General features: G+C 41.2%; 1 protein-coding gene across 1 annotated transcript; it reads left to right on the forward strand.

Moving 5' to 3' along the window:
* The first annotated feature begins 1,717 nt into the window (after positions 1–1,717).
* On the forward strand, positions 1,718–16,589 carry STX10 (syntaxin 10). The gene is made up of 8 exons (XM_072399470.1): positions 1,718–2,159; positions 5,764–5,933; positions 6,135–6,229; positions 10,690–10,752; positions 10,836–10,943; positions 11,450–11,556; positions 11,648–11,742; positions 13,856–16,589. Exons 1-8 carry the CDS (start codon positions 2,125–2,127, stop codon positions 13,930–13,932), a joined length of 750 nt encoding a protein of 249 aa, XP_072255571.1. The 5' UTR covers positions 1,718–2,124; the 3' UTR covers positions 13,933–16,589.
* Positions 16,590–16,596: the final 7 nt, after the last annotated feature.

The raw sequence follows: 16,596 nt of genomic DNA on the forward strand, positions 1-16,596 counted from the left end.
TATTTGTGGATCTACCAGTAAGCTTTGGCACTTCTTCCATTGGTATTCAGATGCTCCAGAGGTAAACTAGCTCTAAAATTTCACAAAGCTTCAAATTACAGTGGAGTCTTCCGTTCAAATCAGTGTAATGGAAGAATTTGTTCCCCTTTCTTACTGATTGAATGGACTGGCAACCCTTTCTTTTGCACCTCCATACCGGCACATTATGTCCACAGACCTTCTTGTTCGTCAACATCACTGGGCCATCGCACTTGCGGCAAGAATTTTCCACAACCAGGAGACAATGTTGAAGGAGGTATCGGGACGACATTTCTTCACTTTGCACCACTCTAGTAAAAAAACTCACGTAACAACATTTTTTGTAAGGGTATGCTTGTTTCTACTGGTTTCAACAGCTAATCCTAATGTGAATTTTAATGAAATAGAAGGTTAGTTATTTTTTGAAATGGGAATCTTCATGAAATAGAAGGTGAGGTAGTTTTTTAGGGGTGGGTGCTAGGATGCTCTAATGGTTACTTAGGTAAACAAAGAAGTTTCTGGAGGCTATAAATAGAATGTGAGGTAGGAACAAAAAATGATGGTAGGAATCACACTATAGTAGCACTGACGGGGCCTTCAGACTTTACAGATCTAGATTCCATGCTTCTGGCCAGCAGGAGGGTCTGCAAAACCAGAGTGAGTTTCTCTTGAAAGGAGAAACCCGGCCTTTGATACTTACCTACAGAGACGGATTTACGTGTCACATCATTCTGGCTCCTTGCCATTCTGTCAACCAGGGCCCTGAAAAAGGTGGGGTAATTACCTAGTTTAACCCCCAAACCCAAAACTGGCCACGCCTTGGGCCTAACCCATACCAGAGCTTACACTGGACTACCTTTTCCCCTCCAACATGTGATAGGCAATTGATATAGACAAAGTGACAGGTTCTCTTCAGTATTCTTATTTCTTTTTTTTTTTTAACCAGCTTATTAATATCAGGATGAGGTCAGCAACCAGTTTTTTTTTTTATTATATTTTTTTTACCAGGTACATTATATGTAACCCATTGCATTCCTTACCAGGCCGCACCTTGTATAACGCACTATAGGAAAAAACATATATATATATAAATATTTACTATGGTTAAATGATTACTTTTTATACTAAACACTTCTAAGTTCCAAGCATCCAACAACATCCTCCAGGCCGTGTGAACCTTAAACAAGCCACAAACTGTAATTTACCTCACCAATGTGTCCACTTGTGTCTTTGGCTATAATTAGGTGTATCTACTGACTGCATCCTTGTTCATTTTATAAAACCGTCTTCATTTTTTTTTTTTTGCCACAGTTCCGCAAATTTACCTCAGGCTCCGCTAATTCCAACTGCGCCACAAACCGCTTTCCCGCTTGAATGTGAGTGGGCGTGGCTAAGCCTCCTAACAGGAGGCCCCTGCGTTGAGACAGTGCCATTCACCTGGACTGCTTTTTGGGCGGAGTTAGTGGTTATGGGGCGGGGCTTTATATTCACTGTAGAGGCGGAGTTTTGCATATACCAAGGACCACCCTGCGAGTTGCGTCCGTGAAGGCAAGAGGCGGGGCTTACGATGATAGGCTGGAACCTATCTGGTGAAGGGTAGGGAAAACTACAACTCCCAAGATGCTGTGAGGCATAACCGGAAACACGTGGAGAAGCTTACTGTGTGGGAGTGGAAAGAGGAAGAGTTGACAAGTGGTGGAGGAGCGCTAGAAGTTCAGTGGGCTGACGGGGGTAAAGTATCAGTGTAGTGGCCTGTATAGTGTGGGTAGGCAGTGGAGAGAAGATGTAGTGGCTGTAGATAGCTGCTAGACAGGTAATGCATGGAAAACTTCTACAGAGCAAGTTATGTACACATAATTAAAGTGCTATAAATGTAAGAGGGGAGAGCTAGAAATTACTTTTATATGTGTGCCAAATAATTAGCAATATCTCCTGTACATCCTTCTGTGCCTTGTTTATACATTTGTATTGTATCCATTGCCATAGTTAGCAGGAAAGGTCAGATTTAGAGAAGCATGGGAAGTGCATAGCTATGTGAGGTGAAGATACATTACTGGAGACTGCTAGTGTAACCAAAGGGAGAGAGACAAGAGAAGATTGCTCAGGATGTCTGTGGAGGATCCATTCTCCGTGGTCAGAGGGTAAGTGAATGTGGAGAATGATTTGTATTGATGAGAATGCAGCTTATTCATTCATAGAGCCCGGGATATCACTGACACTATGAGAATACAGCCTATCCAATCGCTAGAGACCTGTGACATCATCAACATTTCACAAGAATACAGCCTATCCAATTACTAGAGACCAGTGACATCATCAACAATTCACGGTAACAACATATCCAATCACTAGAGAGCAGTGACATCATCAACATTTCACAAGAATACAGCCTATCCAATCACTAGAGACCAGTGACATCACTGACAGTTCGCAAGAACAGCCTATCCGATTACTAGAGACCAATGACATCATCAACAATTCATGAGAACAACATATCCAATCATTAGAGAACGGTGACGTCACCAACATTTCACAAGAATACAGCCTATCCAATCACTAGGGACCAGTGACATCACTGGCACTTCGTGAGAACACTCTATCCAATCACCATAAACCCGTGACATTTTGGAGACCCTTCATATTCATGAGAACGCAACCTGTCCAATCATAAAGACTGATGACATCACTCATTCTTTATGAGAACACCACAGCCTATCCATTCACTAGGGACCAGTGATATCACCAACACTTCATGAAAATGCAGCCTATCCATTGATACAAACCAGTGATATCACAAACACTTCATATTCATAAGAGACCAGCCTATTCATTTAAAAGAAACGAATGACATCATCAGCCCTTGATGAGAACCCAACATATCCAATCATTAGAAAGCAGTGACATCACAGTGACCCTTCATATTCATGAGAAAGCAGCCTATCCATCCATAAAGTCTGGTGATATCACTGACTTTATAAGATTGCAGCCTACCCAATCACTAGAAAGCAGTGACATCATAGGGACACTTTTTATCTAGAGACCAGTGACATCACCAGCACTTCATATTCATGAGAATGGCATTTTTCCATTCACTAGGCATGAGTGACTTCACGGTGATATAATTATTCATGAGTACACAGCCCATCTGTTCACCAGAGACCAGACATGTCCCTGATAACTTTTGGGGCTGAGTTATGACACATACAGGGGGTTGTTGTCTATAGAAAACAATTAGAATCCCGGTTTTTATGTAAAATAAAAAAATAACTCTGGTTGTTATTGGCAAATCCACAACCTTTGCATATATAAACACCTTTGTATTCATGAGATCACTTTATTCCCTGCAGGTCAGTGATTTTCCTGAAAAGTTTTATATTTGTGTAAGGAAAACCTATTCATTCATTAGAGAATGACATCACCTAAATACAAAGAATATTACAAAGAGAAGGAGGCGTCCATCCGGCCAGCTGCAGGATTGCCTGTCTGGTACCCCCCTCTTCCTACATAGACACCTTTATTGTGTAATAATAAAGCTGCAATGATGTTTGTTCATCCCACACACTCCATCTTTTATCTAATCCACTCAGTAAATGGAAGTTTTCTATCATTAAAATGTTTTAATTATTTTATATTTCCTCCCCATTGATAAAGTCACACTTTGGTGGTGTAGATAGAGTTTGAATTGTCTGTAATAAATGCTTGATGAAGCAATTGTATTATTTTACATGTTTAATATACTCCAGGCTGGCTATACAATGTTTAATGTATTACCATTTCTTTTTGTGATTCCTTAAAATACCACTTTCAGACTGCAGCTGTGGATTCTGGGCTGCTATAATCTGCCAAGTTAAACACTTCCTGGAAATGTTGAGATATAACGCTGTGTCTCCTACAAGGTCCAATTACTCTATTATTTGATGTAAAAAAAAGAAAACAAAGGAAAGCTGAAGTTTTTGTGCGGCAAGATTATTTTGTGCAATAGCAAATACAATTGGATGAAAGTGTAACTTTCACACACAAATGTGTTATACAATCAGATTGGTTTTGGCCTTTCCCATTAGTTTCATGGGATACAAGACCAGATGTCTAGACATTAAAGATCCCCAGACAGATAAGTACGTCTCTTATCCTGATGCGTTTCGCCGGTGGGCTTCTTCAGAGGATATAAAAAGGCCGGTATAATGAAAACATCTTGTTAAATCCCCTGAAGAAGTCGACTGGCAAAATGCGTCGGGTAAGAGATGTACTTGATTAATAACACATTTATTAATCTTGATTTGCCACGCAAGAACCCCAGCTTTGCTCTGTTTTCTTTTTTGTACAACATATTGTTATGGGGAGCTACTCCGTTATTCTTTATGAGGCAAGCTTAGTAACACCTTTCTGACACCATTATTTGATCGCCAGTTTTACTGCTCAATAGTATAGAAGAACAGATAGAAGTCATTGCCACCAGGAAGTGTGCAATTTTGCTCATTACAGGAGCAGAGAAATGCATACATGTGTAGACGGGAGGATAAACTTTAATGTGACAAGGTCTCTTTAAAGTGCCGGACCCAAATTTCATATCCCTGCCACATTTTCCCCTTTGTGTAAGATGTGTTAGATGGTGACCGTGTTCTGGCCTGGTGACTGTCTGCCAAAGCCAATAATCGTAGGAGGATTTCACATGCCTCCCAATACCCATAAGCTCTTCTGCAAAGGGAAGCCTACGTGAGTTTTTAGGAGACTGGTACTGTACTCTGAATGGTAGGAGTGACAATATTTAGTTGCTGTGTGGTGTTGCATAAAGACCTAGCTTCAATCTGCTTTAATTGAAAGGATCTAATTGGCATGACTTGGAGTTTATAGTTGGAAATGTAACCCCTGTTTAGAAATCCCCTTAAACCTAGTGACTAACATTAGCAGTTATGGTTCTGCTGAGGACATCCTCAGGACTTTACAGAAACATTTGTTACTTTGCTTTTTTTGCTGATAGCCATCTCCCGTTCCCCACAGCAATGTATACATGCCTATCCGCTCTCCATTGCTTTCTCCCAGGACCTTATTGATGAAATGGAATATGGCTTTTGGATATAGGGGAATCATACATTTCATACATTATACTATGTACTGATTTATGTGAATTCTATTGCTTGGTATTAACTGACCAACATTACAAACATTATAAATATAAGTGTGTGATATTAGAACTATTAGTTTACCCGTCTTAGGTTCCCCTGAGGAAGGTGAAACGCGTCGGGTTATAAAGACATAAGAATCACATTTGCGTTGTTTCAAGTTACCACCTTTTCTTTGTAACAATTTCTATGTGCTAGGAGTTTGTGTAAAGGAAAATATCCTAAGAAAACCTCACTTATTTTGGATGAGGTTGGGATTATTCTTACTTTGTATTCTACTTATTTTTTTGTGTATCCTGTACTGTATTTTTTGTGATACCTGTGTATGAAGATTTAACTATGGTAATTACAAATAGCCAAAAAAACTGCTGCTTGCATGCGTTTTCCTATATTTGGATATATGGGAACAAAAGGACTGACACATGAGGGGCCGTGACTTCTTCCCATTGCCTTTGCTCTGACCTTGAGGATTACTTGGGGTAGAATTCAGCTCAGAGGTGGTAAAGGGGGATGCTCTGTCATTTTGCCCTAAATGGATAACCGATATTGTCTTTTTACAGTAATTTGTGTTTCTTTTAACAGACATTTTAATTTATCATTTCATGATTGTTATTGTCATTTACAGGGAGGTGCAGAAGTCCCTAAATACCAGCCGGGGCCTCTACCAACGATGGTGTGAACTCCTCCAAGAAAGTAACATGTCCAGTGCTGAAGAATTTGATTGGACAACCAATGAGCTCCGAAATTCTCTGAGGAGCATAGAATGGGATCTCGAAGATTTAGAAGAGACCATCAGTATCCTAACTACATTTCCTTTAACATACATCTGGGGCAAAGTAGGGAATGGATGGGAATATCTGGCTTTTGTAGGGGCCACACAGACTTATATGCAAGACCGAATGTAATTAATTATTTGATGTAACACAGTATACTCTCTTGTCAACATTTTCCTACCATCCCAGAATCCTTTCTGCTTTTCCTTAACTTGTATCATAGGCATTGTTGAAGCAAACCCAAAAAAATTTAAAATTACGGGAGCTGAGCTGACTGAAAGAAAGAACTTTGTGGAGAAGACGAGAAGTTCACTCAAGGTGATACATTTATTGTCCACACACACACACACATATATGTTTATAAATTATTATATACAGCAAGGGAAAAAAGTATTTGATCCCCTGCTGATTTTGTACGTTTGCCCTCTAACAAAGAAATGACCGGTCTATCATTGTAATGGTAGGTTTATTATAGGTGTGTGAGACAGAATAACCACAAAAGAACCCTCAAAAACCCAGTGCTCAAAAGTCAGAGCTTGATGTGCATTGTAATGAGTTAAATAAGTATTTGATCCCTTCGCAAAAGATGACTTAGTACTTGGTGGCAAACCCCTTGTTGGCAATCACAGAAGTCAGACGTTTCTTGTAGTTGGCCACCAGGTTTGCACACAGCTCAGGAGGGATTTTGTCCCACTCCTCTTTGCTGATCCTCTCCAAGTCAGTAAGATTTCAAGACTGATGTTTGGCAACTCGAACCTTCTGCTCCCTCCACAGATTCTCTATGGGATTAAGGTCTGGAGACTGGCTAGGCCACTCCAGAACCTTCTTGTGCTTCTTCTTGAGCCACTCCTTTGTTGCCTTGGCCGTGTGTTTTGGGTCATTGTCATGCTGGAATACCCATTTTCAATGCCCTGGCTGAGGGAAGGAGGTGCTCACCTAAGATTTGATGGTACATGGTCCTGTCCATTGTCCCTTCGATGCGGTGAAGGTGTCCTGTCCCCTTAGCAAAAAAACACCCCCAAAGCATATTGTGTCAGCCTCCATGTTTGATGGTGGGGATGGTGTTCTTGGGGTCATAGGCAGCATTCCTCTTCCTCCAAACACGGCGAGTTAGGTTCATGCCAAAGAGCTCAATTTTGAACTCATCTGACCACAACACTTTTACCCTCTGGATCATTCAGATTTTTATTGGCATACTGCAGACGGGCTTGTACATGTGCTATCTTGAGCAGGGGGACCTTGCGGCCCCTGCAAGATTTCAGGCCTTCATGGCGCAGTGTGCTACCAATTGTTTTCCTGGTGACTATGGTCCCCGCTGCCCTGAGACCATTGACAAGTTCCCCCTGTGTAGTTCTGGTCTGCTTCAACACCATTCTCAGGATAGTTATTTTGTGTTTCTTCCATTTGCGAATTATCGCGCCAACTGTTGTCACCGTCTCACCAAGCTACTTGGCAATAGTCTTGTAGCCCAGTCCAGCCTTGTGTAGGTCTACAGTCTTGTCCCTGACATCCTTAGACAGCTCTTTGGTCTTGGGCATGATGGCTAGTTTAAAATCTGATTGATTGTTTCACTGGACAGTTGTCTTTTTACAGGTACTTACCCTTACAGAGGGTGCTCCTAAACTCGGCTCGTTACCTGCATGCAGAGAAGACACCTGGGAGCCTGAAATCTTGCTGGTTGATAGGGAATCAAATACTTATTTCTCTCATTACAATGCACATCAAGCTCTGACTTTTGAGCACTGGGTTTTTGAGGGTTCTTTTGTTGTTTTCTGTCTCTCACAGCTGCAATAAACCATTAAACCACTATACAATTATAGACTGGTCATTCCTTTAAGGGCAAATGTACAAAATCGGCAGGGGATCAAATACTTCTTTCCCTCAATGTGCTTTTAGATCTTTTTTTTTTTTTTTTTTATAAACTTGTAGGAAACTTGCACTGGGAGAGGCTCACTTACAGTAAGTGACAGCAGGAACTGCAATGGTTGAACCCTTTTTATTTTGATACTATCAAGACAGATATTTTGATTTATCAAGACACTCAAGAGGGTGGAAAATTCTTTTTAAAGGCTCATTCCACCTAAAAAAAGTAAACGATAAAATGTAATATTTACAGATGGTAATTTGAATCCTCTATCCCGAGTTTGAATCCTCTACTGGCTTTATAAAGATTCTGCTGGCAAAAGCTGATTGTTGGTGTCTGACATTCTTCACAGTTCCCATTGGCAGTGCCTACAAGCATGTCAGATAGGATATTCTCTGTAATGAGAAGGTGGAGAATCTGTGTGTCCAACCTTCTCTTCATGGCTGTAACATGAATAAGAAGCTGAAAACTAATTGTACAGATCTCCCCTTCAGATATATACACTGCATGGCTAAAATGTGTGCAGACGCCTGACCATCACATGTATTTGAGCTTGTTGGTATTACTACTAAACAGGATTTATATAGCGCCAACATATTACGCAGCACTGTACATTAAATAGGGGTTGCAAATGACAGAGAGTGACACGGGAGGAGGAAAGGACCCTGCCCAGAAGAGCTTACAATCTAGGAGGTGGGGAAGTATCACACAATAGAGGGGGGGGGATATGGATTGGTGGGAATTAGTGAGGAATAAGGAGAGAGAAGAAGAAGGGTAGGCAAGTTTGAAAAGATGGGTTTTTTAGTTCTCTTTTAAATGAGCAGAAAGTAGGAGCAAGCCAAATGTAAAGAGGAAGTCTATTCCAGGGAGTTGTAGCAGCTCTAAAAAAAGTCTTGGAGCCGTGTGTGTGATGAGGTTATGAGAGGGGAAGTCATTAGTAGGTAATTGGAGGAGTGAAGAGAGCGGCTGGGGAAGTATTTTTCTATCAGGTCAGAAAGGTGAGTGGGACAAGAACTGTCCAAAAACCATGGACCTTTATATACAGGATCAAACCCACCTCCATCATTGCAACTAGGACAGCCTTCATTCTTCTAGGAAAAGTTTTGTTAAGATTTTGGGGTGTATCTAGGAATTTTTGAACATCCAGCCATAAGAACATTTGTCAGGGAACTGGTGTTTACTTTGGCTTGCAGTTAAGGTGTCAGTTCGTCCCAGAGATGTTCGGTTGGGTCAAAATGGGGTCCCTGTGCAAGACACTCGAGTTCCTTACACCAAACTCATCAAACCATGTCTTTTTAAACCTGGCATTGTGCACAGTCATGTTGGAACAGAAAATGTCTTTCACTAAACCATTACAACAAGGTGAGCATCACACAATTGAGTAAAAATGTATTTCTATGCTGCAGTATTACCAGAACCCATCAATGAAGGCACCTGAAATCTTTTAAGGGATGCCAACAAGATTTTATCCATAGCCTAAGATTCAATGGAGTGCTGATTTGCCTTTTGAAGCTCCTTTACTATTTGGTCTTCAAAGTTCTTGGTGGAAAGTTTGTGGTAATGTTTCCAGGAGCTGCTTTGTAAACAGAGCTGTGCTTGCACAGAAAATTCTTTCTTTCAGAAGTGCAGGAAAGGTTACTAATACGTGCAGGTGCAAGGCTGCCTAAAACCAAACGTTTTTTAGACAAATGTTAAGTGTTTTTCCAACTTTAAAATTTAGGCAATCCTGGGGTGGGGACATTTATCTGTTCTTCCAACACAATCTTGCTGAGCAATCCTAATAATTCCTTTAAAGAATGAGGACAAGTGACCACATTACTGATGTGTAAATGACTGGTAGTGAGGAGGAAACTGGAGATCCTAAAGGGGGAAATTATTCAGTGCCAGAGTACCCATATATTAACAGAAAATGGCACGTGGTTGAATCTGCTACTCGCTACTAGTTTCCTTCCCCTGGCAATATAGTGTTTCCTTAAAGGGGAAATTGCTGGCCTAAGCACAGTCACATTGAAGCAAAGTGAAAAGTAAAAGCTGAACTTGCAATCCTCTCAATATATACATGAAGTACAAAAAAGGTAGCCGTTTTACTTACTAAAGAGTTTGCATTTCTGTTATTATTATTACACAGCATATAGCACCAACATATTATGCAGAGCTGTACAAAGTCCATAGTCATGTCACTAGCTGTCCCTCAAGGGGACTCGCAATGTAATGTCCCTACCATAGTGCATGATTTTGGAATGTGGGAGGATACTGGAGGAAACCCATGTAAACATGGATAGAACCTGAAAACTCAATGCAGATAGTGTCCTGGCCGAGATACGAACCTGGGACCCAGCGCTGCAAAAGCCAGAGCTAACCAGTGAACCACCATGCTGCCAACTATCGATCCGGTACACTGCACCACCACTCAGCACAGTGAAAGGAGAAGCAGCACACTTATTTCAATGTCACTCTTCTCTCTTTCCTTGCACTGCAGAACCACTGATTAACATTGTGTTTTGTTTCAACCTCCTCCAGTCTAATGTCTGTATTTCTAGCTGTCCATATCATAAAAAATATGTTCTCCCTCACTTATATTGTGGTGAAGCTCCTGTCACCGGGACAGTGAGATAGTTTCCTTTCTGAGTCAGAAGTGATAGGAAATTTCTCAGGGACAGTAAGTGAGGTCAGTAAGGACAAGAAGCAATGGGAAATTTATTAGGCATGGTAAGCAAGGTCGCTTCCTCACAGCACCATAATTGTAAAATGTCCCCAATGGGTACATAAAAACACATTAAAACAATGAGGGAACATATCCTCAATGAGGTCAGATCTGAGGCTTCCTATTCTTCAGCAGCATTCTGCATTAGAAGCTCTTAATTTATTGATTTTTGAGTCATTTTCTTACCAAATTGTTTTTTCCCAATTCTAGGAAATGAGGGATCACATCTCCAGCCCCCGAGTGCAGGCCTTCACAGAGAGGAAGAACCGGGAGGTACTGACATTTGCTTGTAGCTTCCCTTCGGCGGGTTCACCCTCATGTCTGACGTGCAAATAATTACATTCTCTGTGTCCTAGGCACTGGGCATCACTCGGCCTACAGCTTCAGATCACTTTTCCCGCCTTGATGAGGAGATTATATCTGGGAACTCCCGGTACATAGAGGACCAGCAGGCACAACAACAGGTAAGCATTGCAATAAGACTTGAAGATTCTACTCCTGGATCTGTATGTCAGCTTGGAGTTTAAGTGCACCTATAGCATGGATAGAAAAGTACAAAAGTCACTGCCTGGTGATCTTATAATATTGGCAGGAACTTGTATGCCATTGCAGCCAATCACAGGTGCTATAGGATGCTACATTGACCACCCTAGGACATGAAACGATAAGACTACAGAACATTGTGGATGTATTCTGAAGTCCATAGAGCAAGCTGGGAATAATAATGAACAGACACAACACACTTTAGTGGTATATTTAGAGGACGAAAAGCGGCAAAGTTCATTAGGGTTAACACATTTGCAGCCATGTTGGTAATCACCCTTTGCAAAAGAGAAGGTGAACTGGTCTATGCCCAGATGTTAGGGCTGTTTAGGACTTCTGTTGAAGCAGATAGCTAAAGTTCCTGTCAGTAGGGCCTCAATGTAATTAGTTTGAAGGGAAGCTAAGTGAAGCCATTTTGTTTCTTCAGCTGATCATAGACGAGCAGGATGCAGAACTGGAGCTGGTATCAGGAAGTATTCGAGTGTTGAAGAACATGTCGGGACGTATCGGGGACGAACTAGATGAGCAGGCTGTGTGAGTCACGTTGCCCCCATTATGAATTAAACACACAAAGTTGTCTTGATGTTGATAATTATGCATGATGTTTCTGTACGCTTTTCCTCAGTATGCTTGATGATTTTTCCCATGAGATGGATAACACACAAAGTCGAATGGACTCGGTGCTGAAGAGATTGGCCAAAGTATCCCATATGACTAGCGGTAAGATTTATTTTTGTTGGAACCCAGAAGGCCTCAGTCACATTAGATATCTAATCTAGGATTTCTCAAGTGGGGTTCATCCAGAGGTTGCTAGAGGTTCCCTGAGCAATGAGCAATTTGTACCACTCAGGTCAGTTGAATTGAAACCAATGATGTTTTTGGCTATCTGTAAAGGTGACATTCTATCCAACGGCCAGCAATGTAAAAGATATTATTCCCACTGACCACCAAGCTAATATACTGTGAGCTGTTAATGTAGTAATATTAGCAGAGGGATCCTTAGGACTTGAAAGTTATTTCAAGGGGATCCCCATGTAAGGATGGTTGAGAAATGCTGTTGTAGATACTGTAATGTCTGCAACAGACAGGCGATCCTCAAAATTAACTACCAGTCATCTCCATTAGGAGCATGTTATCTGATGCTGCTCTTAAGGCTGGGTACACCCAGGAAATTATTGTCATTGGAAAGGATCTTTCATGATCCTTTCAAACGACTACACAATGTATAAACGAGATCTGTACATGCAGCGCCGTTCTGCTCTATGGAGAGGGGAGGGGGAGAATGTTGGAGCGGTCCCCTGCTGCACTCTCTTCACTTGCATTATGAACATTCGTCGATCTGCCAGGTCTGTCGTTCGGACGACAAACGCTGTACACACTCAAGATTCTCGTCCGATATCGGCTCTGAGCTGATTATCAGACGAAAACTATTGCACGTGTGTACTTAGCCTAAAGCTGCGTACACACTTGCAACTTTTGTCATTGGAAAGGATCTTTCACGATCCTTTCCAACGACAAGGGGCTGCAAGATGCATGAACGATGCTGTACATACAGCACCGTTCATGCTCTATGGAGAGGGGAGGGGGAGAGCGACGGAGCGGCACCCTGCTGCGCGCTCTCCTCTTCCCTTTCATTACGATCGGCTGTCGTCCATCGTCCGTGGATCCGGCAGGTCGGTCGTCCGGATGATGGACGACACCGACTGTACACACGGCAGATTTTCGCCCGATAATTGACCGATGCCGATTATCGGGCGATAAAAATCTGCCGTGTGTATGTAGCTTAAGTCTGGCACAACACAATTTCCACTTGCTTTCTTTAACCCCATAGCGTTCTAATTATGTCCATATTGTCACACAAAAAATGTTACATTGTTTTGCATGGAGATTTGTTTTACATTGTGGCCTTATAATTCTTAGGCATAACTCACCGAAATATGTCCAATATTTGATAAATTTATTAATAAAATTTAAATAAAAAAACACAAAAATCTGTAAAAAAAAAAAAAATTAAATAAAAAATAGTGAAACCTGTAATATAACTGTACAGTAGCATATATATATATATATATATATATATATATATATATATATATATTTAAATATAAGATTTCTTTGTATTGGACTCAATACAGCTGTTTTGTATTGAATCCAATACAAAATTATCTAAATTTCCCGCCACGCCTCGCGCACGAACCAACACATGCACCGACGTCACCGGAGAACGTCTCTGCAGTCGCCGGGAGGAGATCGAAGAAGGTCGTGTCCAGAGGACCTGGACGACTGAGCAGGATGCCAAAGGAACAAGGTAAGTGGGGTTTTTATTGTATTTAGCATCATCCCCGAGATTGATTCGGGAGTACCACTTTTTGCATGTATTTTTTACCTTGAGTTACACTTGGGAATACTGCTAGGGGGGTTGATGTATCTCGCCCAAAGCTGGCCTATAACTACTATAATCTGTACAATCTTCATATCTACAAAACTATGTGATAAGAGGGCAAACCTAAAAAAAATGAATCTCCCCTAGATCTACCATCTCTCATATAGGGAAATGTTTTACTACAAATAATACAATCAGACTGAAAAGCTTGTGGTCAGATTTGGACTGTTATAATCTGATAGTCAGAAGTATCAAAAGTTTCTATTGACTATCAGTGATGCTCATGATATCATTGATCTCTGGTGAATGGACAGGCTTTATTCCTATGGATTTCACATATCTCAGTGATGTCCCAGAGCTCTAGGAATAAATAGGCTGCCTCTTAGGCTATTTAAAAACTTTTGCAGGATTCAGCAGCAATCATTTTATTTTCTCTTTCCTCTCTTACAGACCGCCGGCAGTGGTGTGCAATCATCGTTTTGGTGGTTGCCCTCCTTATTTTACTGATCGTGCTGCTTTCACATTAGTCATAGAAATGACCCCTGTAAATCGAGGTTACAAGTTAAAGATGGTTATTACAGGTCATTTGCTTCTTGGAGGTCAAGGACTCCACGTGAGAAATTCCCACGGCACTGCCACTCATCTGCGGCCGTACACAGTAATGAATAAAATATTTTTTTTTTTTTTACCTGAGCAATGCATCTAGTATCAAAATCTTAGCACTTCTATTTCTTTTATTGACTTGTTTGAATTGTGTTTTTCATATGCCAAAGTGTGTGGTGGCTGCATTACTTTTCTTTTTCAGGTTAAGAAGGTTTTACGAAGGTATAGAAATCCTTTGGGAAATGTTACATATCCTATACAAGACCTATCGTCAGCCATGTAAAGGAGACAATCAAAGTCAGACAAGGCCCATCCTGTGCAACAACTATGGCTTACAGCATGTAGCCAACCAAGTATATTATTTAGGTGATCAGGTAAAAAATAGCCTGAGAAAACAAATGCAGCTACTTATGTAATCAGTCAAGCTGCAATACATTGTTGTTTCTGGGCTTATTTACACTGTGCAATGGGGGGAGCTGTAACCCCTTCCACTGAAACCCTCTCTTGTGGTGTGTCTAGCCTTAGGACTGCACAATGTAAAGCCCTGGAGCATAATTGTAAAAAAACACTTCTTCCCTGGGTCACTTCTATGCCTCCATCTTGTTTTTGTAATAATCTATGGCTACCCCAAGCATGTTTAAACTCTTACTGTTAACTAACTACCTCAGCTGAAAGTGTTTCAAACATCAGCTATGTTTTTGGTAAGATACTTTCTATGGTTAGTTATTCATTTTTAATAGAGAACACTAAACGTGTCTAGCTGCCTTCAGTAAGCAAGCCAAGTTTACCCTTGAGCATAAAATGCACTGTGTGGCCAAACATTTATGGTTAGCTGACCATCACACTTACCTGTATGTGCTCCCAATGAAGGGTCCATCCATGCTGCAGCATACATATACATTTTTGACTTGGGGTAGGCCATCTTGAAAATGACTGTGTCCCTGTGTATAAAGACGTGATTCGTGCGATTCGCAGTCACTACTGCACATCTTTGAGATAAATTGATATTCCGATTGCAACTTTTTGGCACCAATTCCCATAAACAGTCAGTCTTGTAGTGGGGAATTTTATAGCCACACATGGGGGGCCGATTCCATATCAGTACCCTCGGTTATTAAACAGGATGTCCTGCATGTTCTTGTAGATCCTGTCCACAACCCTGACTCAGGATAACATATGATACCTTAAAAATATTGATACCAATAATTTTTATTATGGGGTCAATGATTTAGCCAATTTCAAGTCTTTGTCTGCTTCCCAAAATGTTCCCTGAGTTCCAGCCCATTAGGATGAAATGTTGAGGAAATTGAAGTTGCTAGAATGCCTCAAATCAGTGCAAGAATCATCACTGCCTCAGGTGAAAGAATCTTAATAATTTTAACAAGGGGCAAATTCTGATGGCTGAATGATGGGGGATTAGTGCTCGCCAAACGTGGTTCAGGAAAGGACAGCAAGTGAACAAAGTCATGAGAGCTCAAAACTCACTGATGTGTAGAAGGCCAGCCTGTTCCTCCAGATCCTACCAAAAAGCTACTGTAGCACAAACATGAAGATCTTGTCATCTTCACTTGCTGCATGCTTCTCTACAGTCAGTAACTAATGAGACCATATAAACCGGGAAACTAGCAGGAACAGATTAGGAATGACAGTCCATGGTTTTATAAATAAAGCTTTCATTGAGGGGGTTTACTGAAGTTGAAATAAATTCCAGGCAAAAAGCTTAAAGAAATATTAAAATGAGAACTTTGTTCCTTTCCATCCAGTCTTGCGGCTTAGTACAGCCAGCAAGCCCAAAGCCCTGACTTTTGTTTGTTGTAATTAAGCAATAGAACATTAACTTGTCCCTCCTTCAGCCAATGATTGGGCAGTAAAAGAGCAGCAGATTGATACTTGTCCCTCCCCCAGCCTATTATTGGGCGGTAAAGAAGCAGCACTGATATTTGTCCTTCCCCCAGCCTAATATCGGGCAGTAAAGAAGCAGCACTGATATTTGTCCCTCCCCCAGCCTAATATTGGGCAGTAAAGAAGCAGCACTGATATTTGTCCCTCCCCCAGCCTAATATTGGGCAGTAAAGAAGCTGATATTTGTCCCTCCCCCAGCCTAATATTGGGCAGTAAAGAAGCAGCACTGATATTTGTCCCTCCCCCAGCCTAATATTGGGCAGTAAAGAAGTAGTACTGATTCTTGTCCCTCCCCCAGCCAATGATTGGGCAGTAAAGAAGCAGCAGACTGATACTACATTCTCTATCACTATTCTGCTCAGCACATTGTTTGCAGACCAGCACTACAGTAAACCTAATTTGCCCCAGTCTGAGTTTAGCTGTCCAAATGATTGCAAGCGGTCAGTTTCGGGTATTTTCATTGGTTACAATTAAAAGAGATTTTGGCACAGAGAAAAAAAAAGTGTCAAAGCTACAACCGGTGTCGGTCTTCCCGATGTAAAAGTTGCTGGGACAATCCACCTGAATGGAAATGGCGAGTTGATGGATTTGTTCTGACACATGTATGCTTTGTACTATGTTATGTACCCTCTGATATCACCAAAATAAAATCCATGTACCCACCAAACAAGAAAAAAAACGCACGC

The sequence above is a fragment of the Pyxicephalus adspersus genome, chromosome 2 (genome assembly GCF_032062135.1).
Source record: "Pyxicephalus adspersus chromosome 2, UCB_Pads_2.0, whole genome shotgun sequence".
Classification (NCBI taxonomy): Eukaryota; Metazoa; Chordata; class Amphibia; order Anura; family Pyxicephalidae; genus Pyxicephalus; species Pyxicephalus adspersus.

What these genes read in the sequence shown, in the direction of transcription:
- STX10 (XM_072399470.1), top strand. Translation starts at nt 2,125, where the DNA reads ATGTCTGTGGAGGATCCATTCTCCGTGGTCAGAGG. An exon ending in CCATTCTCCGTGGTCAGAGG is followed by an intron (nt 2,160 to 5,763) that starts GTAAGTGAATGT and finishes TGTCATTTACAG; the next exon opens with GGAGGTGCAGAAGTCCCTAA. An exon ending in AGTATCCCATATGACTAGCG is followed by an intron (nt 11,743 to 13,855) that starts GTAAGATTTATT and finishes CCTCTCTTACAG; the next exon opens with ACCGCCGGCAGTGGTGTGCA.